General features: G+C 36.8%; 1 protein-coding gene across 8 annotated transcripts in view; it reads right to left on the bottom strand.

Moving 5' to 3' along the window:
• Positions 1-27,575, bottom strand: part of ece2a (endothelin converting enzyme 2a) — a 62,182-nt gene that overhangs the window by 3,379 nt on the left and 31,228 nt on the right. For 5 of the 8 annotated variants that reach the window (XM_052548596.1, XM_052548598.1, XM_052548599.1 and 2 more), the window contains exon 4: positions 20,780-20,857. The exons of the other annotated variants lie outside the window; for them this stretch is intronic. In XM_052548596.1, coding sequence (XP_052404556.1) covers positions 20,780-20,857 — 78 coding nt within the window. The remainder of the gene's footprint in view (positions 1-20,779; positions 20,858-27,575) is intronic. 8 annotated transcript variants of the gene reach the window in all.

Raw genomic sequence — 27,575 nt, 5'->3', positions numbered from 1 at the left:
CAGGCAGCATTACTGTCATCATTTTAATAATTATCTTGCTCCACTTACTGTAAAGGGTAATGTCAGAATTACATACTTCCCACGTTATGAGTCTTACAACAATTACATCTAACCTTCAGTTCAAAACATTCAGGTTAATGGTGAACTGCTCACTAAATCATGTTCCCATCCAAAGCCATCATTACAGACACTCGAAAGCAGGTCATTTAAACCAGTGACTATTACATTAGGTCTACAGTGATCTCTGAATATTATTTACACACTGCTGTAAACAATGATCTGTTGTTTACTTTAAACTGTTTTGCTGATTAAAAGTATTTATTTACCGTTCAAATTTTCAGACAGTGGTGTAACATTCCATTCCTTTTATGTAAAAAACTACATACAAACATGATTTGATGCCAGTCATAAACTCATTTTCTAGATGAAACTTTAATATGCACTAATCTTATAGTCCAGCATACTAAATAGTACAGAATATGGATAGTATATGTTTTGGGCTGCAGCTTTTCTCTTGGTGCACTTTTTCTGGTGTTTTGTTTTGTCTTTAATTGGATGAAGAACTGCTGACGGCTGAGGAAACTTGCAAAAAAAATCAGCTGCAAATTGGGATGGGCTGACAGGGGATTTGAGTGTGTGTGATAGAGTTTGTTGGGTAAGGTTTGTTATTTTGAAACACAAATATGAGTGTGGAAGTCAGCCTGCAATAACCTGGTGCATTTCTATAAAAAAAAAAAACTATTAAATAGCCAATAGGCTTTAGTTATATCACATTGCATGACTTGCTAGTGAGTTGTATATGTTGCATTATATCTGCTAAAAGAGAATTTAACTTATAACTTCTCATTTCATACTAAGAAAAATAGTGCATAAAAGCTCTTCTGCTAAATGAATAAATGGGTAACACTTCAGTATAGGGACCAATTCTCTCTATTAACAAGCTGCTTATTAGCATGCCTATTATTACCATACTTACTGTTTATTAGTACTTATAAAGCACTTACTCTACATCACTAATCCTACCCAATGCCTAAACTTAACAACTACCTAAGTTACTAACCAAGCATCAAATTAGGAGTTTGTTCAGGGAAAAGACGTAGTTAATAGTTGCAATAGTATACCTAGTCGCAAAACACCACTTTTGGTTCCATAGGGTTTTTAAGTATCTATTATAGCCAACAGACAGTATATACTAGAAAGATATTGTCTATTATATAGGTATAATATAACATATTTAACATATACTATATAACATATTTAACTTTTCTTCCCTAACTTAATGTTTCACACACAGTGAAAAATAGCAGACATAAGGAAAAAAAAAACTACATTTATATCAGCACTGTTTTATTTAATTTAACCATGAGCAGAGCGGGGCATGTGAGGTTGCAGAAACGTGTAATTTTATGACCTAGAATCTCCCTCCCGCTTGTTAGCAGCCAGAAAGTACTTTAACAAAGTAACTCCCAGCATCCTCCAGGGGCATTAGTTAACAGCATGCTATCGTCTTCATATCGTTGTCTGTTGCTCTTTCTCTTCCCTGCCGTGAATGTCTCCTTCAAGGACCCTGAGCTCAAAGCCACCATCTGGCCAGCAGTATGTGTGTGTGTGTGTGCAAGACGACGACCAACACACAGAATTGTGGACAGGCTATAATGACGCTACTCTATATCTGCAGCGTTTCTAGTGTGCTAACAGCTGTCATATCAGCACTCGGCCCTCAGGGAATCAGGATCCTTTACGGCCACGGAGAACTGCCAAATTCTACAGCAGATGCAATTATCAAACTAACAGTCTGTGAAAGCGCACAGGTGATGAGGTCATTTATTCATCCTTTCCTATTAAAGGTGGAAGTGTGTAAATTATGCAATGTAAAAATGCTCCCTACTATCCAATGTGCATCTCGTCAAAGAAACTACTGACGAAAATGCTCAGAAAGGTTTCATCAACTATTACAAAGATGAGTGATTCACAACAATGTGCATCAAGGTGATAATTAAATTCTTTCATTAAATCATTGATGAAAACATGAGGAAGAAAAAATAATAGCAATATGCCTCACTGTTTAAAAGTCTGGGGTCAGTAAGATTTTAGTTTTTTAAGAGATAAATACTTGTATCCAGCAAGGACACATTCAATTGATAAAAATTGTGACATTTAAGGCAGTTAAGATGCTTCAAAAGATTTAGATTTCAAATAAATGCTGTTCTTTTGAACCTTTTTATTCATCAAAATATCCTGGAAAAAAGGTTTCAACAGAAATATTAAGCAGTATGACGGTTTTCAACAAGGATAATAATAAGAAATGTTCCTTGAGCATCAAATCAGGATATTAGAATGATTTCTGAAGGATCATGTAGCACTGAGAAATGATTGCATCACAGGAATAAGTTACATTTTATAGTGTACATTTTAAAATTACAATTTATAGTATACTAAAATAGAAAATAGTTATTTTAAACCGTTTTCTGCAACATTATTTTTTTACTTTTTTTTGTTGTTGTTCTAGTTTTTATCAAATAAATGCAGCCTTGGTGAGTATAAGGAAAAATAATTCTTACTGACTCTAAACTTTTGTTACTGTATAGAATCAAAAACAAGGTTTTTAAGAAAAAAAAAATCTACAAATAGCATTATTGTTTAAAATAATCCAATAACAATCAATAACATAATGACTGCTCATGTCAGGCTGAAATTTACTCAAATTAATTCATATGACATGATGAAATACTGAAATGTAAACAAAACTACAAAAAAAAAAAAAAAAAAAAAAGGAAAATTAACCATTAAAATTAACAATTTCTCTACCACAACTTGAATCATTTGTAAGTTAGTCTCGCATAAGTCTTGCAATTCATGGCAGCTTTCATTGGCCAAGGCCATTTGACCAACATGTTAAACAACCAATCACAGTTCGTTTCGTCCATAGTCATGTTTCGATGGGTGGAAATGTCCAGTATGTAAAACTCTCTGATTTATTTTAAAGATTCTATGGCGCGAACTTTAAATATTTCACATACTTTTGAAAATCCAGCGTTTAGTTGATCCCGATAAGCATTCATCGTCACAGTTGTAAACACAATGGCTTTTTTTTCGTGACGGGAATTGGCACCACAGTATCTTTGTTTCCAAGCAGAAAGTTAAAGAACGTGACACACAAATCTCACATAAATCCTGTACAATTCAACCAGTCTGATGAGGACTTCGGCACTCCTGAAGTGTTTCCACTTTTGTGTCCCATATGCATCAGACGTAAGGCTGAGACTATCTGTAAGTTGACTTCACCAAAAATGTAATCAAAACATTACTCTGATTGTTCTAGAATCCCAACCAACCTGACACAGCAACACCGGCTGATTTTGGGGCAGGACTTGAGTTTGTCCAACTATTGACAGAAAGATGAAGTTTTCAAGAAACCTTTTGTTAAAATCATTTAGCAATTTAGTTCACAAAAACTACACACTTCAGCTTTAAGGCATGATGCAGTATGTTAAAAATAACAATCACATAACACATAATCAGCCATCTCTTGCTTCTAAGCGAATATGATGTGAACTCAATGCTCTAAACAGTTCATCTTAACCAAACGCACAGCTCTAGCAGAAGTCTATGAGTCACTCATTATGGCTAACGCCTCGAGTTAAGACCAGATCACAACGTGTCTTTATGCAAAGAAGGTGCTGCTGTCTTTGGCCCACACCGCACAGCCATTGTTAATTAAAGGCTGAAAAACATTTCTCACCTTATTAACACTTTTTTTTTTTTTTTGGACAGACTTTTTTAAATGAATCAGAAAAGCCATCTGGATTGTAGATTACAAAGCAACCAACATCAACTTTTATTCAAAATGGCTACTACAACACTACTTGTTCTATCCATGTAGTTTGTACAGAGCACATAGGGTGCAAATAACATACATACTTGTTTATGGAATTCAACTCTCTTGTTGTGAAGTCCTTTTGAGTTTGCTAGACTTGCTCCTGCTCCAATAAAACTGCACTCAGCATGTCTGATTTGGCTCCAGGCCGGGAGACTGTGACCTGGATCTTGAAATGAGGGGTTTGGACGATTTGGCGCTGCAATGCCTAACTGCAGAATTTACACTACACTCATGCCCATGAGAGATAAACATGACACTCTTTTAGAGTTATTTGCTGCTGCTTTGATTTAATAAATGTAGAGTTAAGAGTGTGAATTACCATGTATACTATCTGTCTGTCTGTCTTCAGTTTAATCACTCACATGTTAAACAAATATACTTGTAGATTGTAGCATGTACTCTCCATCAGTTCTTTATCTCGACAGCAATACCAGTCCCTGCTGAAATAAGAGTATGTTGTATAGCCTGAGTTTATGAACACTGATTAGCTTTGCTGCAGTGGAGCTGCTTTCTGCGTGTCTCCTGTGAAGTAAACCATCATTTAGACTGTACTCAAATGATCAGCTTCCGCAGCATGTGTTCGTGTAGTACAAAGTGGTTAGTAAGCACATCGTGGGAGATGATGAAGCTCCCTGAGATTTCAGAGAAGCTGTCCTACCTGCTGGCATTGAGGCTGGAACTGAGCTTTGATTGTGTGTTTCTAATGCTACCATACTTTAGAGACAAAATCACTCAGGTTACAGTAGCTAAACTTTTATAGGCATCCTCAAAATAGGAGGTGGTTCATAATTAACAATCAGAATGGAATACTGCTTGGAATACTGCTTGCTACTGAGTAGTATATACTATATACCATCTACTGTGAAAGTGATGCACTATGTTCTTTTACATATGAGCAGCTGATGATCCAGAGTTTTCACGATTGTTTAAAGGGGTTATAAGATGCGATTTCCATTTTTCCTTTCTCTTTGGAGTTTTAAAAGCTCTTGGTGCATTAAGAAGATCTGTGAAGTTGCAAAGACTGAAGTCTCAAATCCAAAGAGATATTCCTTATCAAAGTTAAGACACGCCCCCCTAAAACACGCCCCCCCGTCTATGTCACGGTCATGTTAAAATATTTGTGTAATGCCCCCCAAATGTTCACACAAAGAAAGTAGGTGTAGTTTCGGTAACCGCAGTTAGTGTTGAGGCCGCCGTGTCAGGGAGATGCTGTGTGTATCTAGGCAAAAGCACTTTATTTGGCTTTCCGAAAGTAGATGCATTTAGGAGTCTTTAAGATTACTTACAACAGAACAGCAATGCATTTTATGTACGACCGTTTCGTGAACCTAGGAGAGGAGGTAATTCTGACTTTGCTAATATGGTGCTTCTGAATCAGCTACTGTAAGTATGTTTTGCTATTAGTTTTTGCTATTGAAAGTTTTGCACGTTGCTTGTGAGAGTGAGACAGAGAGAGAGAGAGATGGTCACACAGTGGAGTCAGCAGTCTTAACCGTCCATGGCTTGTATACTGCAAACACATATGAGCTTCATCACTCTGTCTGTCACACCACTCTGTTCCCCTTTCAGGCTTGAACTGATGGTAAAACTAAGTACATTATTAACTGTCTTTACATTTATTTTGAAAGATGAAGCTCGTGATTATGGAAAGGGGGTGTTACATTTCCGACGAGTGTTTGTGATGTTCGGCCAATCACAATGCACTGGGTCAGTTCTCCAATCAGAGAAGACTGCCCCTGTCGGGAAATAATATAAAAATAAAAAAGACTCGTTAGAGAGTGGAGGGGCTTAGAGGACCTACATTTGAAAAAGAATGTGTTTTGTTAACATTAAAGCATGTCAACATATTCTGTTACACCAAATACACAAAATAATGATATTTAAAAAAAAGCATCATATGACCCCCTTAGTTGTATAGTTTAATATTTAAAAATGAAAAAGAATAAATAAATACTACAGCCATAAATATTAGCATTACATATATATTAGCAGCCATAAATATTAGCATTTTACAGTTGTACTATAATAGTGTTATTATTACTTTTTCTTAAAGGGGGGGTGAAATGCTATTTCATGCATACTGAGTTTTTTACACTGTTAAAGAGTTGGATTCCCATGCTAAACATGGACAAAGTTTCAAAAATTAAGTTGTACGTTTGAAGGAGTATTTCTGTTCCAAAAATACTTTGTCACAAGTTTCTGAACGTTTTTTTCGAGTATGGCTCTGTGTGACGTTAGATGGAGCTGAATTTCCTTAATTCAAGACAACCCTGCACAGATTACCAAAAGAGAAACAGCATTAAGGGACCAGTGGATGGAGTTTATTTTTACAGAGCATCGACGGAGTTGTGCAAGTGTTTTTGTTTGTTCCCTGCATTTCGAAGATGCTTGTTTTACAAACAAGGCCCAGTTTGACGACGGATTTGCACATCGTTTATTTCTTAAGGATAATGCAGTCCCAACGAAAAAGGGTCACGATCATGTGTTGGAACCGCAGGCGGTGAGTGAAACTGCTTCAAATATCTCTGTGTTGTTAACTTAGCTATCGGCCCGTAAGCACATCAAGTAAACAACATGCGATGTTATCATCAAACTGCACTTTCCACATGTACAGCTTAAAAAAAAAAAAAAAAAGTATTACAAAGTGGAACTTAGTCATTTTCCAAAACCGCTAAGCAAATACATACAGTTTAAGTACATACCACATAGAGACGTCGTTGCTGGGGCTGCTCTTGTTAAATTTCAGCCTCTGGATCATAAATATACGCTGAATCTGACTGTTAGCCATGGTTTGTTTGGGTTGGTTTTTTTCCTCAGCTTCCAAACGCTCTCAACGCAAAAGCCTACTGGCGCTCTTGATCATTTAGCTCCGCCCACACGTCACGCCTCCAGCCGGTCGTGTTTTTCTGGGAAAAATCGGTACAGACTATCTTTCTCTTATGAATATAATAAAACTAAAGACTTTTTGGAGTTATGAAGGATGCAGTACTACTCTATAGGTACTCAAGATTAACAGGATATTGAGTGAAAACGAGCATTTCACCCCCCCTTTAAATACTCCATATTTAATTTTACAGTGAAATTTTACAATAGGTGTATTACAATAATTACAATAACTTTGCTTACTATTTGTATTATTTGATAGTTATATTGTATATATTGCAGTCCTACTGTACAAACAATGTTACAAATGGTAAACACTTTACAATAAAGTGTTCCATTGTTAACTATATTTAATGCATTAACTAATATTAACTAACAAAGAGACATACATTTGTTCCAGTATTTGTTAATCTTTTTTAATGTTAGTCATTTTTTCCTTAAGTCGTGCAGCCCTAATTCGCTTCAGTAAGGTCTGTTGCATTATGCAGCACATTTTGGCAAATACAGTCAATGCCTTTAAAATACGAAAAAAATTCTTATAAAATCCCATGTCCACTGTAGCAAGCAAGATAAATGTGTCTGAGCGAGCAAACGGATTTCCAGAACATTCTGAATGAAAGCATACTGACAGCAAACCACATAAATTATACATTCATCACCAACAGATGCGCACTATTGACTATGAGTGCCAGAAAGCATGTTTTTGCATATGTGCATATGTTTGAGTTCATTCATGCATACGTATATATATATATGTTTGCGCATCTGTCTGCGTGTGTGTATAGTGTTTAGTGTAGGCTGGGCGAGAGCTGATGCTTTAGCACCTTTGTGAGTGATTCATAAATATTGATTGCTAGATTCTGATTTAAGATGTTCCAGCATATTGATTTCTGCAATTAACCAAATGCATCCGACTGACCTTTAACCTCCATGTCAGATCCTGCCAATGAACAAATGGCCAGAACAGATAATTTAGTCTTTCAATCTATTTCTCAGCACCTGGCCATTACATAACATATTTTTAATTATACAAGCCGAACAGCCTCTCTAATTGGCTGCCAGCAGCCGTGGAACCAGACAGACTGGTGCCAATGGCCTTTTGACACGGCATACAAGCAGCACACAGGTTCGCAAATCATTCACTGGTTTCCTGATCATCAATAACAGCTTGAATCTGTCTGTATTTGTGTTTTTAAGATCAGAGACGTGGAGGTTTGGGTGGATGTTCTCTGCTGCCAAATGGTGGGATGCTTCAAGTAGGTGTCTTTTATGAGCTCTTCAAATGACTTGGCTGAAAACATTTTCCCAAGACTCTGGCAATTTCCTACACAAGGTTGCCATGGAAACTAAAGTTTCTACATTGCAAAAAAATAAAAAAGGAATTCATTTGGGTCATGATGTAACACACAAAAGAGCCCATATTGTGTGAAAATATATCCTGTCTGTCTTTTAAAAGCATATACCTGCAAAATGGGCGTTTTCAGTCTGTATTATTAGGGTTATATAAATAAAAAAAAATGATAAAAATTGCTACAGTATGTGCTGTAACTGTCAACAAATCAGCAAAGTGCCCACATCCCATCAACACTTCACACAAAAATGCAGCCATTCTCACTAGCCCATTCTCTAGTGGGAACCTGCTTATCACAAGGACATGTGATTTCCTATTAATACTTCTTATGACGACATCGATTTAACAGTGTTAAAACAGTAAGCAGCCTAGCTAGACGCTACATAGCCATGTAAGACCCTTTCTTCTGACCAAATTCAAAGGGAGCATTGTGAATAAATATGCAGAAATAAAAAAATAACAATCACCCAGTGAGTGGTCAAGGTCAAATTATCTATTTTAAATATATTCAATTCAATGCATAAATATAAACTGTTCAGGCTTTTGGGGTCAGCAGGGTTTCTTTTTAAAAAATACTGACACTTTTACATTCACAAATACATTCACATAATAAAAAAAAATTCTAATTCAAATAAACACTGTTCTTTTGAATCATTCTATTCTTTATGTAATCTTAAAAAACGATAAGAAGAAATGTTTCTTCAAATCAGCATATTAGAATGATTTCTGAAGGATTGTGTGACACTGACTGAAGACTGTTGTAATGATGCTGAAAATTATGCTTTGCATTACAAGAATGAATTACATTTTAAAATACAATAAAATAGAAAACGAGTAATTTTAAATTGAAATAATATTCCACAATATTCCTGATTTACTGCATTTTTCGATCAAATAAATGAAGTCTTGGTGAGCATAAGAGCTTTCTTTCAAAACGATATATATATATATATATATATATATATATATATATATATATATATATATATATATATATATATATATATATATATATATATATTTATATATATATATATATATATATATATATATATTTATATCTTACTTTTACAATCTTGGCATTTCAACTGTAGTGTTTCTAATTAAAAACTGAGGGTAGTTCATCTAAAAAATAAAACCTTCATCATTATTTACTCCGAAACAACATAAGATTCCTTGTTTGTCCATTTTTTTATCTTTGTGTCATACAGGCATGGACCGATAAAGTACAACGACAACAGTTTCTCCATTACAATTATGCAATAATTAACACAGAAATCGTTTCTGCATTACAATAATGCTTTATGCATGTATTTCTTTATCAAACAAACAAGTTTCTATCTGGTATAATTCACGGCAAAAAATAGCAGATTATCTATTTATCCCAATTCTTGTTTGCAGCATCTTACACACACACATATCCACACACACCGTGGGAGTCAGACAGATTGTTTGTTCTAATTAATGAGTGTGGCAGCCTCTAAAACCCCCCGCCTACATACACACCCTCTCTCTAAACACACAAACAAACAGCTGCTCCGCCCACTTCATCACAGATTCAAACACACCACACCAGCAAAACTATGTGGCCATCCAAACACAATTTAATAACTCTAGGCAATTATCCCTGAACTTCTTGCTAAAAAAGAAACCGAAAAAGAGCGAGAGAAAGGGTAGTCCTCCTGTACTACTACACCCCAAGAGGAATGAATACACTTACAGCTGCTAAAGGCACTAGGTAAATAGGGCAAAAGTGAGTGTGTGTGTGTTTGAGTGGATAACACTAAGTATATGGGGCAGTGTGTCTGGCAGCCCTGAGGACGCCCATGGGATGGCAGTCACTATGGATACCAACGTAGCTGTGGAAACAACACACTTTCACTTAGAGGAACAGGTCTTTTGTCATCAGACTTGGTAGAGTCGCATTCAAACAACCTGCAGCTCAGAACTCCACCAGTTAATATAGGGACTAGACTGACATTACAGCTGATTACAGAAACATTTAGCCAGAAATAAAAGTTCTGCCATAATTTACTCAACCTCATGTCAATGCAAGCCTTTTGACCACAAAAGCAGAATTTTCTTATAAATGGTGGGGTCCAAACAAGTTTGAATCCCGCTGACTGGATAAAGATAACAGACATTTTTCAAAACATCATCTTCTGTTTTCTACAGAAGATGGAAAATCCTAGAGGGTTGCAATGATATGAGGGTCAAAAATGATGCCAGAAGACAAAACAATATCATCATTGACCTACTTTACTCTACTATGCTCCTCCTCAATGTGACTCTGGACCACAGAAGCAGTCTTAAGTGTACATCTGAAAGCTGAATAAATAAGCTGTGCATTGATGTATGGTTTATTAGGATCTGACAATATTTGACTGAGATGCAACTATTTGAAAATCTGATATCTGAGGGTGCAAAAAAATCTAAATACTGAGAAAATCGCCTTTGAAAAGTTGTCCAGATGAATTCTTAGCAATGCATATTACTAATCAAAAATTAAATTTTTATATATTTAGCATAGGAAATTTACAAAATATCTTCATGGAAAATGATCTTTTCTTAATATCCTAATAATTTTTGGCATGAAAGAAAAATCTATAATTTTTACCCACATAATGTTTTTCTGGCTATTGCTAAAAATATACCCTAGCGACTTAAGACTGGTTTTGTGCTCCAGGGTCACAAATTGTGAACAATTTACATTCAGAACATAATTATTCCTAATGGATTAAAACAATCCCCAAACTGCATCAGCTCCTTTAGTATGAAGGTTATTTGATGCTATATATTTATATAAATGTGCATTTATATATACACATGGAAGTTTTGCATTAAATTTTGAATTTATTCCTGATTTTTCCCTGACCAGGACTAGAAATAACAATTTTAAAAGTCAAGAAAAAATCATGCTTTACTATTCAAAGGATTGGTGTCAGCATGATTTTTAGGTAAATATTTTAAAATGTATTTTTTAATAATCAAATTTTTATTGGATGCCAATGAATTGATCAAAAGGAGCAGTAAAGACATTAATAAAGTTATAAAAGATTTCTATTTCATAAACGTGCTGTTTTTTTGACCCTTCTATTTATCAAAGAATCAAAAAGCAGTATAGTTTTCATAAAAATATTAAGTAGAACAACTGTTTCCAATATTGAAAAAATACAAAATTTTTCTTGAGCACCAAATCAGCATATTAAATTATTTCCGAACCATCATGTGACACTAAAGACTAGAGTAATGGCTGCTGATATATCATGTTTAATAAAATAAATTTAAATATGATTCTGTATAACGCTTACTCAAAAACACTACACAGAAACATTTAAGATGATTTAGTCTAATACCAAAGCAAAGAAACAGCTGTTTGGTACAGCTCCGACATGGTAGAAACACATTTCATTTAGTAACTATTTACATAACTTGTTGACAAACAGCTTGACTATTGATTTATTGGCAAAATAAGTTACAGCAAACGATCCAACACAGATCTGTCAGAACACAAGGTGGTCTCCCTGGAAACTGTTTGTCTATAAACCTCAACACAGACACTGCTTGATAACGACCAGTTTGCTATCACCACCACCGCAGAGAGAGAGAGAGAGAGAGCAAGAGAGAGAGAGAATTTGAACTCCAAGCTGTATCTGTATGGAAAACCCTTTCTGGGAACCAAGGTTCCACTTCGAAGCCATGAATAAATATAGCCCAAAACATCCAGCCAAACACTCTGAATATGGTCTGCCTCTCTCTTTCACACACAATGCTGTCAGAAGAGTTTTTCAATGCTGTGTCATGCCAAAAATGATTTAAACAATATGACTCTGCATCTGGAGTCCGGTGACCTGCTTTAATCTGTGCTGGGAACTTCAGACATGACCGCTGGTCTGGGATCAGCGTATAGGGCCTTGTTGCTCAGATGTGTACATGAGAAACTGTGTCAGGCTGATTTCAGGTCGGTCATTAAATATCAATATCCCTGACCCATGCTAATCAAAGCTGATTTACTATAACCGGACTCCTGTTAACAGATTAGGGATCTATTTTGGGCCGTGCGACCGTGTGAATTTCCGAACATCAAGCACAATATCCCAATACACACTCTCTCTTTTTGGCTGCACGTCGCAGGAGGGCTTCTGGGTTTCCCCCTGTGTTGTCCTGTAATGGATCGTGGACGGTATTTTCCATTCCAGCAGGTCCCAGTCATGCAAACCCCCTTGCGATCGCTCTCTCTGGTTCTCTCTCTAACATGCACACATGGTGCACACACACATAAAGCTCAGTGACAGAACGTCCTTGGACGCTGACACAGGAGTCAAGTGACCCCGAGATTACCGAGTCTGGCAGACGCACACTGACGTGTGGCAGTCACTCAGGAAAATGAATGATCCTGGAATAAAGCCACGAAAGGGGAGAGAGAAAGATTAGGGAGGGTGTGGAATAACCCCTGAGCAACAATTTTGACAGCACTGACATCCATAAATGGACTCACAGATGCCTGGTATTAACACACTAACATCTCTCTGAAGTACCCATGTATGCTGTAATGCTGAGCTGTGACACAATTAAGTTTACAGCAGCCCACTGGCAATCATTTGAAAAGCATCTTGTTTAAAGGAATCTGACAGCTTCAATGTTCTCCACTGACAGCCAAGAGAAGTTGACAAAATGAACAGGAGGGGTTTGGGATATCCAGGTTAATATATATAATGAATAAACTAAAAATGAATAATACACTTGAAAAAAAAAAACGTTTTCAATAAATGCAACTATTTTAATAAATAAGTTTCTATAAACATAAAAAAAATATATAATAATAATAATAATAATAATAATAATATGTAATGCCCCTGCTGGTAAAAGTTTTCGTAAGTGGTAGCTGGTTAATTAATGGTTTTAGATAAAAAAAAATAATAATAATTTTACTTTTCCAGTAAAATAATGAAAAAAGATCATCTGAGGAGTCACAAAGGTCATATTCTTCTATGATCTAGACCTGAACACCTGGATTATCCTGATGTCAGCTATGGTACGCTGAAAGATTTACAGACAATGAAAACATCTGGACTGCAATCTAAAGCCTCTGCTACTAATAAAGTGAATCATACTTAAAAATCTACACTGTGATTCTTTTAGTTTTGAAATGCGTTTTTAGCAGTATCTGCTGAAAATAAGACTAGCACAGTGACCTTCTTGACCTCTGACCTCAGTTAAGACCATGCTGGCACCTCCCTTGAACTTCCCTTGCCTAATAAGGGTGACAAAACGAGTGCTATATGTGTCACAATCAGCCATAAGTGTCTTAGACACACTATTACTCACAGAAACCTCAGAGCCAGTTAGCCTTTGTGCCTTTGTACTGAAAACAACTTGCACAAGCATGTGCAAGCTAAAATAGATTGTGTTGACTACAGTTAGCACCTGCTGGAAGCCATATAAATGCCAAAGAAAAAAAAAGGCCACTCAACAGTATTCTGAAAAAAGAAAATAAAAAAGATTCTTAGAATGTTGCTTTAAATTTTGCTTATGTAAACACACACACACACACACACACACACACATATATTTTTTCTAAATTAACAAATTAAATTAACAGCCCTTATTACATCATGCACAATACACATTATATTTTTTTCTAAGGTCAGAGTTTGATTCCACAGCCTCTGCAGACGCACAGCAATGAAGACTTGTAAACAAGCATGTAAACAAGCATGAACACTGATTTTAAATACCAATATATACACAAATAAACAGTTCAGTATAAAGTTGTTGACTCTCTGAACTCCTGACAGCGTGTCCTCTTGAGAAGAGCGAAATCAAACGAGATGAGCTTGTTTCCTCTTATAGTTAAGATTTCAATCTGGGCGCTAATATGAATCAAAGCAGACTGGGAGATCTGCTCAGTGACGGCAGCTGTCAAACATAAAACTAAAATCTGTTTGCTGTGTACACACACACAAACACACATTATGCTCAGCCGTTCCAAAACCAGGATGTTCACGGTTCATTATAATGTGTTTCTGCGTATGAAACTGAAAAGAACACAAATAGACCATTTGGCGGTGTTGGACTTCTCAAACTGCAAAACTGAAAGCAAGTCAGACAATTTAATTCCCCTTCTTCTGCTGTTTTCCTAACAAAACCTGACTGAAGCTAGCAGGTGCAGTGAGAAAACACACACGTCTAATTTAGGAAACCTTCACTGTTCTCAGATTTAATTAGCAGGAAATCATTTCATATAAAAATATCCTTAAAGAGTTCAATACAGAAACTCTAAAACTAACCACAAACGTTTGCGATAGACACAATCAACGTGAAACCTTACAAAAACAGTACTATAGTACAAGATAAAAAACATGGTTCACGAATTTCACTGTATCACCTCAGGTCATGTTTACCGTGATATATTTTCATGGTAATACCACAGTTTTTTTTGGCTAAGTGACTGCAACACAGCTGCAGCTGCTAGAAGTGTATGAGAGTAAACTTTGGTTGCTTTTGGCTTTGCTGAACCCCCTCAGCAGGATGAGTCATGCTCGCCCTCCAGCAGCCACTGTGATCCAGTTTCTATAGAAACCTGTTGCTATGGAAACACCTCTTGCTCAAGAGCCGTACGGGGATGCACAAACACTAGCACAGGTGACCGGGGCAAATCAGACGGGATTTAAAGAAGATAATCAAGACGGGCATCAAGCATCGCTTGAAATGTCAGAACAAACAGCAATCTTCATAACGCTTCCTCTTTTAGCGTGGAGGGCTGGATGAACCACATCATACCCTCAGACTTGCGATGCAAAAATCTGTTAAAAGCAATAGAATTGTTTGAAAACTTGCACAAAAGGGTGTTTAGTGTGGATTTTAGAATGTTACTCTGTGGTTGCAAAGGGGTTCTGGGTAATTGCTAGCTGCTTAGACTCAGAATATAGTAATGCTAGACTATTTAATTAACTTTAAACTAGCATGGTACTGTAATTTGTATCAGATGGTAGATGCTATGAAGTAAATCAATGTTTAAAAGTTTGGGGTCAGAAACTATTTAGCAGGAATGCATGAAATAAAAAGTTACAATAAAAACATTTATGTTGTTACACAAGATTTTTTCCCTCTCAAATAAATGCTGTATTTAACTGTATTTAACCACATTTATAAAAATAAAAAAATAAAAACACTGAAAAAATATAAGACTTAAGAATAATAATAATAATAATAATAATAATACGGTTTCTTCTTCTTCTTCTTCTTCTTATTATTATTAGCAAGCAAATCAGAATATTGATTAACGAAAACTCACGTGACACTGACTGGAGTAGTGATGCTGAAAATTCATAATTTTCAGTAATAAATTCAATTTAAAATTATATAAAAAAGTAAAACAGTTATATTATATTGTAAAAAATATTTCACAATATTAATGTTTTTGTTATTTCAATAAATAAAGCCTTGGTGAATACGGTGAGATTGTTTCAAAATAATAATAATAATAATAATAATAATAATAATAATAATAAAGATAGTATATACCACAGTACTGAAGTTCATGTACATGTACTTCAGGGTACTACCATAGAACATGTCCAAAACACCATGGTAGTACCATGTCCAAAGAAACTTTGTTTTGCATATGTAGTTATTATAGCAATTACAATAATTGGTTAATTAGGTACGAACCTTGAGCCCACCCCTAAACCAGTGCTTTCCTGGGTAAATGCACTGTAAGTATACTGTAAATACACAGTGTAAAATTAAGTGTAATCGTTGTTCCACCACAGTACTTTTTGTAATGGTATATCATGCATTTCTTTTACATGGTACTCCAAAAGTAATAATATTTATAAGAATTTCTTTTTGAAAAATAAGTAAGTAACTATGAGTAAGTAAAATGAAAGTAACTCAGAGTCCACAGAAGTGCAGCGGTAATGTAAAAAGCACACTTATATCATCTGCCTGTAGAGAGCCAGAGATCAAATCACTGTCCTGCTATCTTCACCTCGTGCGATGAAAGTGAGGCTCAGTCAACCTTATTTGACATGAAATCTTCTGGAGAAAGCAGAGGTTTTGAGAGGATTCAGAAAGCATCATGTGTACAAGTGTGCGCTTGTTTGAGTGTGTGTGTGGTGTCCTTAAAAATAAAGAGTAAAGATGGCAAAAAAAAAAAAAAAAATTCTAGTCAATGCTGCCAGCTCTTCAAACACTAAATATTATGTAACTAGAAAATAATACGGATTCATCTGCCCTCCACCCCCCACCTCTGCACTGAGACGGACCTGCTGAGGCAGTTACATAAACTCAGATACCCGTCCTCATGCACCAACTGTGACTCTGTCCTGTCTCGCTGGCTGTCTGTCTGTCTGTCTGTGGAGGTATTAGAGAGTGGGCAAGTGTTCCCAGAAGTAATGCAAGGTGTGAGGGGATTGAAAGTATCCTTGGATCACTTAAAGTTTATTTTTATCATGTTTTCTTCTTTATATACGTTCTCATATGTGTTATTGCTGTTGCTTTTTCACCTGCAGATAATGAAATCCCATAGACAATGTAGACTGAGAGAAAGAGTCAATATCTACTGACTACAGTATCACAGAGAATTGGGAACAACTGAGCAACCAAAAACAAACTAAAAAACACTATTGATAATTTATTCCAGACACGGAAGATATCAAAAATAATAAATAAACATGCGCTGTTCATTCACTCCCTCCCACCTACAACTCCTGCCAGCACAGAGACTCGAACCTGCGACCTTATGGTAACTAGTCGACAGCTGCCCCCATGTAAAATGACTGATTTCTGAAGGATCATGTGACATTGAAGACTGGAGTAATGACACTGAAAATTCAGCTTTTCATCACATGAGCAAATACAGGTGCATCTCAATACATTAGAATGTCTTGGAAAAAATCATTTATTTCAGTAATTCAACTCAAATTGTGAAACTTGTGTATTAAATAAATTCAATGCACACAGACAAGTATTTAAAGTCTTTGGTTATTTTAATTGTGATGATTTTGGCTCACATTTAACAAAAACCCACCAATTCGCGATCTTAACCAATTAGAATACTTCATAAGACAAATAAAAACATTTTTAGTGAATTGTTGCCCTTCTGGAAAGTATGTTTATTTACTGTACATGTACTCAATACTTGGTAGGGGCTCCTTTTGCTTTAATTACTTTAGTCTAAACTAAATTACTTTAGTTGCTTTAGTCTCGATTCAGCGTGGCATGGAGGTGATCAGTTTGTGGCACTGCTAAGGTTGTATGGAAGCCCAGGTTTATTTGACGGTGGCCTTCAGCTTATCTGCATTTTTTGGTCTCGTTTCTCACTTTCCTCTTTACAATACCCTATAGTTTCTCTATGGGTTTCAGGTCTGGTGAGTTTGCTGGCCAGTCAAGCACACCAACAGCATGGTCACTTAACCAACTTTTGGTACTTTTGGCAGTGTGGGCAGGTGCTAAATCCTGCTGTAAAATGAAATCAGCAAATTCAAAAAGCTGGTCAGTTGAAGGAAGCATGAAGTGCTCCAAGATTTCTTGGTAAATGGATACAGTGACTTTGGTTTTCAAAAACAACAATAGACCAACATCAGCAGATGACATTGCACCCCAAATCATCACAGACTGTGGAAACTTAACACTGGACTTCAGGCAACTTGGGCTATGAGCTTCTCCACCCTTTCTCTAGACTCTAGGACCTTTGTTTCCAAATGAAATACAAAATCTTTCATCTGAAAAGAGGACTTTGGACCACTGGGAAACAGTCCAGTTCTTCTTCTTCTTCTTCTTAGCCCAGGTAAGACGCCTCTGACGTTGTCTGTGGTTCAGGAGTGGCTTAACAAGAAGAATATGACAACTGTAGCCAAATTCCTTGACACGTCTGTATGCCTTGACCGCAGCGCCTGTATGCCTTGAAAGCTGCGGTTCTCTCGGTTGGTTGTGCATCTTTTTCTTCCACACATTTTCCTTCCACTCAACTTTCTGTTAACATGCTTGGATACAGCACTCTGTGAACAGCCAGGTTCTTTGGCAATGAATGTTCGTGGCTTACCCTCCTTGTGAAGGGTGTCAATGATTGTCTTCTGACAACTGTCAGATCACCAGTCTTCCCCATCGTGTTGCCTAGTGAACCAAACTGAGAGACCATTTTGGAGGCTCAGGAAACCTTTTCAGGTGTTTTGAGTTGATAAGCTGATTGGCATGTCACCATATTCTAATTTGTTGAGTGTGAATTGGTGGGTTTTTGTTAAATGTGAGACAAAATCATCACAATTAAAAGAACCAATGACTTAAACTACTTCAGTCTGAGTGGATTGAATTTAATATACAAGTTTCACAATTTGAGTTGAATTACTTGAACTTTTCCACAACATTCTAATTTATTGAGATGCACCTGTAGAGTTTTAAAAACATTCAAATATAAAGCAGGTATTTTAAATTACAATAATGTAACTTTTTCGTATTTTTGATCAATAAATTCAGCCATGTTAAGCATAACAGTATTCTTTAAAAAAATAAAAATAAATCTTACTGACCCTGAAACGTAGTAGTGTATATATTAACATAAATCTTGATGTTGATGGAAATAATAATAATGATCTTAAGTATCAACTACCCATGTACATTTGTGCATTTCCTTATTTTTCTCTCCAAGAAGATCAAGAGATCAAGTAAAAGCACCACAACACAATGTGCAGGTTGAAAATCCCAAGGGAGCGTCTTTAAACACACAATCTTAGGCTTACTCCTGTGCTCTCTCATTGATCAGAGCACTAGTGATACTTGTCAGGCTTCCTCCCATTCACCTGCATCCCGCAGGCTACCCAGCGCAATGGGAACAGCCAAGGTGAATGAACAGAGGTCACAAATGCCTGGGTCTCAGAACGACCCCGTCTGAATGTGGAAACTTAAAGCTCCCATCTCAGACACAGCATGGAAGGTTTTATTTTCCACTGCATCATTTGAACATCTACAGAGAAAACATACATGCTCCTTTTAGCAAGTAAATACGCACAACTCACTCAGTATGGAGTGCACCTTTCCCCTGAGAGAAAGAACGAGAGAGCCAGAAAGAGCACAAGAAAGGATGGTGACCTAAGGCCAGGCCTTTAATGAGATGGAAAACTCCAGAAAATCTGATTCTACTCTACACTCAGCAGTCTCTAAACTACATTACACTCTGTCAGCATGATTCTGATGAGGAGTTAAGCAAATGTGTGTGTGTTATGTGAGAGACAGATAAGCTATTTTTCCATAATAATATAAGTGACTGTCGCTGGATAAGGTTGCCAAGCATGTGGAACAGAGATCAGGGAGTTATCTCTGTATCTGTGTGTGTGTGTGTGTGTGTGTGTGTGTTTGTGTGAGTGAGAGAGAGAGAGAGAGAGAGAGAGAGAGAGAGAGAGAGAGAGAGAGAGAGAGAGAGAGAGGACAGTGCTGTAAACGTTTTTGTTTTTTTAATACTCGACTTAACAACTCTGAGTAATGGCCCCAGCAGTAGACTGGTTTGGTTTTGTAGGGAGGTTGTCAAATCAATTTTAATGTCAGACACATGTCTCAAGTATGAGGTTGTGCACCCTGACACAAACACACACACAAACACAGAGTGCCATCTGGGAAAGCTGCAGGTTCACTGTGAAAAAAGTCAACAGAAATGTTTAAAGGTGCAGTGTGCAATTTCTGCACCACTAGTGGCAAAGATCTATCTAGATCTATCTGCATGCGTGTATTTTTTTTTAAATAAAACTTAAAATACAATAAAATAACTATTAAAATAATTTTAAAAACTCACTAAAAGTGAATTTTTAATTTAAACTAAACAGAAATAAAAACTAAATAATAAAAATGATGAAACATTTTGGGACTGTGACCGTTCTTGTGGTGCCATCAGCCAATTGTAGTGATGACGTCATTTCCCAACAGCTCCAGAGTAAGTAGTCACATGACATTTATGGCTCAGCTGATTGGCGCAAAAATCCAAGTCGAGGCACTATTCTATTGAAATGAACAGGAATGCTAATAGACATTCTCCAGATGGACCGTCTAGAGTATAAAGGATGAAGATAACACTTCATAACACTCTATATGATGAAGCGATATGATGAGTTAATAAACAGCTTCCTCTTTTCAACACCCTGTCTTTCATCGTTCCACTTTTCTGCTCTGCATACTCAGCAACTCAATATGCAAAAAGAAAAGAGAGAGACCATGCCACTATTTTGATGGCACACATCTAAATTTGAAGAGCCCTGGGAAAAACACACGCAACCTTGATGACAAAGTTTACTGCCGATGCCTTCATTCTCAGCTTCAGTTGGCAGATTTTGTAGTCCTAAAACCCTTTAGACATCTTCATGACTGAAAAGAGAAACACTGTAAACCATTTCAACTATGATAGAGGGAGAGACTTTGTTTGTGTGTTTGTGTATGAAACTCACAGCCAAGCTATACTGCAGTGCTGCTGCTGACGCAATATCAAGAAAGTTCATCTATGCGCTAATATTCATCTTTGACTCACAAGTTTTACTATAAAAACTAATGACCGCATCAGAAAAGCTCAATGACTGCACTGAACACACACACACACACACACACTCACATCTCTAACCCTCACTGTAATCCTATACCGCTGTCATAAATAAGTATTTGTCTAATAATTTGATGCAAACCTGCTTTGTTTTCTTCATATGGACATAAGCTGATATGTTCTGATTGGCTGGAGAGGCTTGACACCACCAAAGGGACAACTGTAATCACAACAAGGACATCATACTTGAAACCAATTCTAATCGACAGATTACTACACATGTAGACCTGATATTGCCCAGCAAGATTACTGATGCCACACAGACATGAACTACTGTATTATTATGTTTTTCTTTGGACAAATTAGGTACCATGGTATTTTGATATGTCTCATCAAACTGAAATTGTGAAAGTTGAGTGGAAGGAAAAAGTATGAAAGAAAAAGATGCACAATCAACCAATAGAACCGCAGCCTTATGAGGATTGTTAAGCAAAATCAATTCAAGAATTTGAGTGAACTTCACAAGGAATGGACTGAGGCTGGGGTCAAGGCAGCAAGAGCCACCACACACAGACCTGTCAAGGAATTTGTTGAACCACAGACAAAGTCAGAGACATCTTACCTGGGCTAAGGAGAAGAAGAGCTGGACTGTTTCCCAGTGGTCTAAAGTCCTCTTTTCAGACGAGAGCAAGTTTTGTATTTCATTTGGAAACTAAGGTCCTAGAGTCTAGAGAAAGGGTGGAGAAGCTCACAGCCCAAGTTGCTTGAAGTCCAGTGTTAAGTTTCCCCAGTCTGTGATGATTTGGGGTGAAATGTCATCTGGTGGTGTTGGTTCATTGTGTTTTTTGAAAACCAAAGTTACTGCACCTGTTTACCAACAAATCTTGGAGCACTTAATGCTTTCTTCTGCTGACCAGCTTTTTGAAGATGCTGATTTCATTTTCCAGCAGGATTTGGCACCTGCCCACACTGCCAAAAGCACCAAAAGTTGGTTAAATGACCATGGTGTTGGTGTGCTTGACTGGCCAGCAAACTCACTAGACCTGAAACCCATAGAGAATCTATAGAGTATTGTCAAGAGAAAAATGTGAAACAAGAGATCAAAATGCAAATGAGCTGAAGGCCACTGTCAAATAAACCTGGGCTTCCATTCAACCTCAGCAGAGCCTCAAACTGATCACCTCCATGCCACGCTGAACTGAGGCAGTAATTAAAGCAAAAGGAGCCCCTACCATGTATTGAGTGCATGTACAGTAAATAAACATACTTCCCAGAAGGCCAACAATTCACTAAAAATGTTTTTTTAATTGGTCTTATGAAGTATTCTTATTTGTTGAGATAGTGAAAATCATCACAATTAAAAGAACCAAATACTTAAACTACTTCAGTCTGTGTGGACTGAATTTAATACACAAGTTTCACAATTTGAGTTGAATTACTGAAATAAATGAACTTTTCCACAACATTTTAATTTATTGAGATGCACCTGTATATATATTAGTGGTTCAACGGATCACAAATCTCACGGTTCGGATCACATTATGGTTTTTGACCCACGGATCGGATAATTTTTCTGATTAGCAAGAAATGTTTTTTTTTTTTTACTTGATTTCCATTTTGTATTTAAAGTGAAGTACTTTGATACAACAGCAAATACTAGATTAACTAAGAAAGTTTAAACATGATTAAAGGAACAGCCAGCGAAAATAAGAACAAATTAACAGATTACAAGCATAGATAAATACAACAGAATATGTAACAAATAAAATAAGGTTGGTAGTATTCAAATACAGAAATGTAATAATTAGATAAAATAACACTGTAAAGTGTTCACTGTATAAATTAAATATAGATTTTTATCACAGCTGTTTTGTTGTTTGAGGATCATCAATGACAGCAGCAGTATTTATAGGCCTCTGTCCTTGATGCATGAATCTGATATAATAACATCACATCCGATTTCTTTCTCAGCTGTTTACATTCACTTTAGACATAACTGACTGAGTTTACCTGAACTATTGTGGAGATGGGCATTTTGTGCCCAGGATTCAGAGGATTCAGAAGAGGATTCAGTTCGGTGTGCGCGCCTCATGCATAACGAATCAGTTCCCTTTCTCATTTTCTCTCTGGCATTGTTTGAAATCCACTTGCTTGTGTAAATAAGAACAAATTATAAACTTATACTCTATTATGGTTACTATGGTTTTGCAATTAATCCGCAGATCACATGTGTGCCGAACCATGGGGCTTGGTCCCTACGAATCACGGATCAACTACGATCCGTTTAACCACTAATATGAATTACTCATGTGATTCAAAGCAGAATCTTCAGCATCATCACTCCAGCCGTCAGTGTCACATGATCCTTCAGAAACCATTCTAATATTCCGATTTGGTCAAGAAACGTTTCTGATTATTATCAATGCTGATAACAGTTGTACTGGTTATTATACTTGTGAAGACAGGAATACATTTTTTTTGATGAACATAGTTGAAAACAGCCTTCATTTTATATATACTATATATATATACACATTTCTGACCCAAACTTTTCAAAACAGTAGTGTTAGCGTATATATGGTAATACCATGGTACGTTTTGTATGAGGGAAGAAGACAACTGGATTCCAGTAGCAATAAATGAAGAACAATAAAGAGTAAAAAGTAAAAAATAATGGCTCTACGGTTGGAATTGCACTGAAAGGGCCATAAGAGAGCAAGAGAGATGCTGCTAAAGTCCATTAGTACAGAAAGCGAGGCAGTGCCTCCCTAAAAACTGGACAGAACCTGCTCTGACTGTACACACTGTGCCCAGAGAAACTTGTCGTCTTCTCTCATCTTCTCTTGTCTCTCGTCCTGTCTATCTGTCTCTCGTTGGTTCTAATTAATGGTGGCCCCCTCCCAGTAGGCATCCAGTGTTTCCATAGCAACGCTGCTCTGCAGTCCATTCTAGCCTCTCGTCTCCGTGGTAACAAAGTCAGGATGCAAGAGGTTCTGTCTCTGTGATTTGGGCTGCAGTGTGTGGGAGAGGATTGCACACACACACACAAACAAACATCCATGAGCACTCTATATGAGCTAAAACACTCCTCATGACCTCTACTGACATATCTGACAAGACAAAACAGCCACAGACGCAAACCCAAAAATCTCACATTCTGAAACATTTAGAGATACTAATAGACTTTTAATTTCTTAAAAATTTATTAGTTAATTTATTAGCACAAAATCCATACTTTATTATGCAACTATTCAACAGATACCCTTTCTAATCCATGTACTATGATATTACAGTGTAAAAAATATATATATATATATATATATATATGTCATTAACAACTCACCCACATGATGTTCCAGAACCGTAAGACCATAAGATATTTTAGATTTAAATTAGATTGAAAGGTACGGTATACTGTCCAAGTCCGGAAAGGTAAGAAAAACATCATCAAAGTAGTCCATGTGACATCAGAGGGTCAGTTAGAATTTGCTGAAGCACCGAAAATACATTTTGGTCCAAAAATAACAAAAAGTACATCTTTATTCAGCATTGCCTTCTCTTCCGGGTCTGTTGTGAGTGCAGCAAAATGTATTTTTGATGCTTCAACAAATTCTAACTGACCCTCTGATATCACATGGACTACTTTGATGATGTTTTTCTTACGTTTCTGGACATGGACAGTATACCGTACACAGAGTTTCAATGGAGGGACTGAGAGCTCTCGGACTAAATTTAAAATGTCTGAAGATGAACGGAGGTCTTACAGGTTTGGAACTACATGAGGGTGAGGAATAATGACATAATTCATAATTAATTTTTGGGTGAACTAACGCTTTAACTGGTTGGTTATTAGCATTTCTATTATTAACATATTGACTGTTTTAATAGTACTCATAAAGCACATATTCGGTAACACTTTAGTATAGGGTCCAATTCACACTAAAAACTGGTTGCTTATTAGCATGTCTATTATTAACATATTGGCTGTTTATTAGTGCTTATAAAGTACATATGATGCATAACATCCATAATCCTACCCAATACCCTAAACTTAACAACTACCTTATAAACTATTAATAATCAGCAAATAAGTAGTTAATTGAGGCAAAAGCCATAGTTAATGGTTAGTTAATAATGAGAATTGGTCCACATATTCTGCATGACCATATTCTACATGCCTAATCTTACTCAATACCTAACTTAACTACTTTACTAACTATTAATAAGCAGCAAATTAGAAGTTTGAGGCAAAATTCATAGTAAATGACTTATTAATAGCAAGAATTGGACCTTAAAATAAAGTGTGACAATTTTCAAATTTGTAAATAATACAAAGATCATGGGCGTATGTTTTACAAGAAAATACAATTTCAGCTTTTCAACTTAAAAATTTCACATTTAATTCAATTCGTTACTTGCTGTTTCTTTGCAGTTATTGAAATTTACTAGGAGTTTCTAAGCAAAATTTGCTTCTCACCAATTTTCAATGTGCCATAAAAATAGAATATGTAAAAATAGTGGTAATGCCATTATGTTCTTCAAATCATCATATTATACCATTTAAAAGCCATGCTGTATGAATAGGGCATTCATAAACTATATATTCAGTTCATATTGTCAATAAAAATGTGGTTCAAAAGGTTAAAAACTTAAATCTAATCTTACCCCACCTGAGTAAATATTAAATCATAACAATGAACATCAAAGATAATTCTTGTTATATACTCATATTCAAGTACAAGAAACATTTGATTATTGATGCAGTGTAAACCCAGTGTAGTTATTTCTTATCAAATACAAAGGAAAAGTAACAATGTGCAGAAAAAAATGAGCTGGCACACCAAGTAATTCTTCTTAACCAGGTGTTGAAGGGATGACAGGAGGAAAAATAAGAGTAAAGAAATGAGGGACTTTGTCCTTTCATGAGTGGAGATAAATCCTGAATGAAGGATTAAAGTAGTAATGCCCTGAAAAAAAAAGCTAAGTAGGAAAAGAAAAAGGAGAGACAGAGAAGATGGAGAGAGGCGGAGAGAGGCAGAGAGAAGACAAGAGAGGAAATCAGAGCGATGAGATAAATGAGAATGTGTGTGCGTTATCTAAAATATAATGAGCACTTGAGTCATTCTTACAGGCTATTCACCAATCAAAACACAAGGACCTGTCAATGACCATCAAACTAGCCCCGGAAATAGAGAAAATGTGCGTGAGGATGAGCGTGTATGTGTTAAACTGTTTTCAATGTGCATGATGTTTCGCACATACTTCACTTTTAGGAAGGTGTAAAGAGAAGATGTGCTAAACAAAACCCAGAAGGAAAATTATTGTGTTGCTCAGCTCATGAAACCTAATGGATTTCTCAGATATATTTAACTTTAAACTATTTTTTATATATTTAAGGAGCTCCTTTTAAATGACAAATGAAATGTGAAACAGAAAATTCCTGTTTTGGCCGAAAACTTTCAGTTGCTAAAAGTTCTGTAGATTTATGAGACACAAACACATTAGCAAATTTCTCCATTTCACTTTGCCTGGTTGTGTTTGGCCTTGAAGTTCTCAACCAAACGCATTGTCTAAAATGAGTCTCGTGCTCATTTTAGGGCCTGAATTGAAATGTTACTGAACTGCTGAAGGAAAGATGCTTTGGTCAAATTCACCTTCTATGAGCTCAGAACTCAAAGCGGACTTTGTTCTCAGGCCTGGATTCTTCTTTAAATGCGTACACTCACACTATTAAATTTGTCCTAGAGTCTGAAAAATGCCTGTGATCTTGCCAGCTCAATCTTCTAACAAATGGAGATTTGTTATTCATGAAGAAGAGAGGATTTTAGCTCTTGGTGCTAATACAGTGATCAGCTGACATTGAAATAAAGCCACACTAACTTCTGACTCAAATGTCTGTTTTTCTTTAGATGTTTCATATCAACAACAGAGTTAGGTCACTCTACATTGGTATGGGAAGTACCCTTTCTTCCAAATACAAATTAAGCCTTATTGAATCATGCCAGTGAAACTGGCCAATGGCATTCAAGCAGGCAAAATATGAGGGAGTACAATGATGTACAGCACTTGTACATCATCCATTCAGAATCTTTCTCTCCAGCCAACCTTCCACTAAAAGCAAGAAGCCTATCATTCAAGAGTACTCACCGAGATCTACACGCTGCAGCAGACACGCCTTCTTTTCCCTTGCTGTGTTCCTGCATGGAGCCAATCGAACACTCCGATGGCCATGAATCATGCATCTTCTGCCTGGGTCATGCTCACAGAGGTGGCGCTTGGGGGATTGGACTGCCCCCACTGTGGAGATATGAGCCTTTGGACTCTCAGGCTCCGTGTTGCCATCGTCCAAGGCGATGTTCCTGTGGCTCAGTGGTAGAACATTGCGTTAGCAGCACAAAAGATTGTGGGTTCGATTCCCAGGGAACAAACATCAAGTCTCTTTGGATAAAAGCGTCTGCTAAATGTATAAATGTGAAATGTGAACTCGCCCAAATAGCTCTGCCGCGCTCTTCCTCTGCAACCTCTTTTGAGCCAAGGAGTAAAGTGCCGTTATCTGATGTGGATCTGTTGGGTTCAGTTGACGAGCTCGTGCCGGCTCAGTGCCCAAGTGCTCGTCTCCTCCCTGTTGCAAGTTCTCTTCCAGTGCACCTCATGACAGCTGATCTCCATCCCTCCCTCAGCATGTGAAATATGATGTCTTTCAATGGCATGGAGGACACTGAGGATGAAGAAGATGCCATTTCGGTGGCAGCATCTGTCTGGGAGGAGTGGTCAAACAGCCTGCAGGATTACACTGCGCCCCACGGCATCAACACGGGGGACCTCCATCATAGTTATGGTCAAGCTCCTAAATGTCCTGCAGGTGATAAGCTCGGTTTGGAGTGGGCACCTCCTGCCGAGCCAGCCAGAAGCTGTCTGGATGAGTGGTACCTCCAGTC

Source organism: Carassius gibelio, chromosome B2 (genome assembly GCF_023724105.1).
Source record: "Carassius gibelio isolate Cgi1373 ecotype wild population from Czech Republic chromosome B2, carGib1.2-hapl.c, whole genome shotgun sequence".
In the NCBI taxonomy this organism is placed as follows: domain Eukaryota; kingdom Metazoa; phylum Chordata; class Actinopteri; order Cypriniformes; family Cyprinidae; genus Carassius; species Carassius gibelio.
This window is presented reverse-complemented; position numbering and strand designations above follow the sequence as displayed.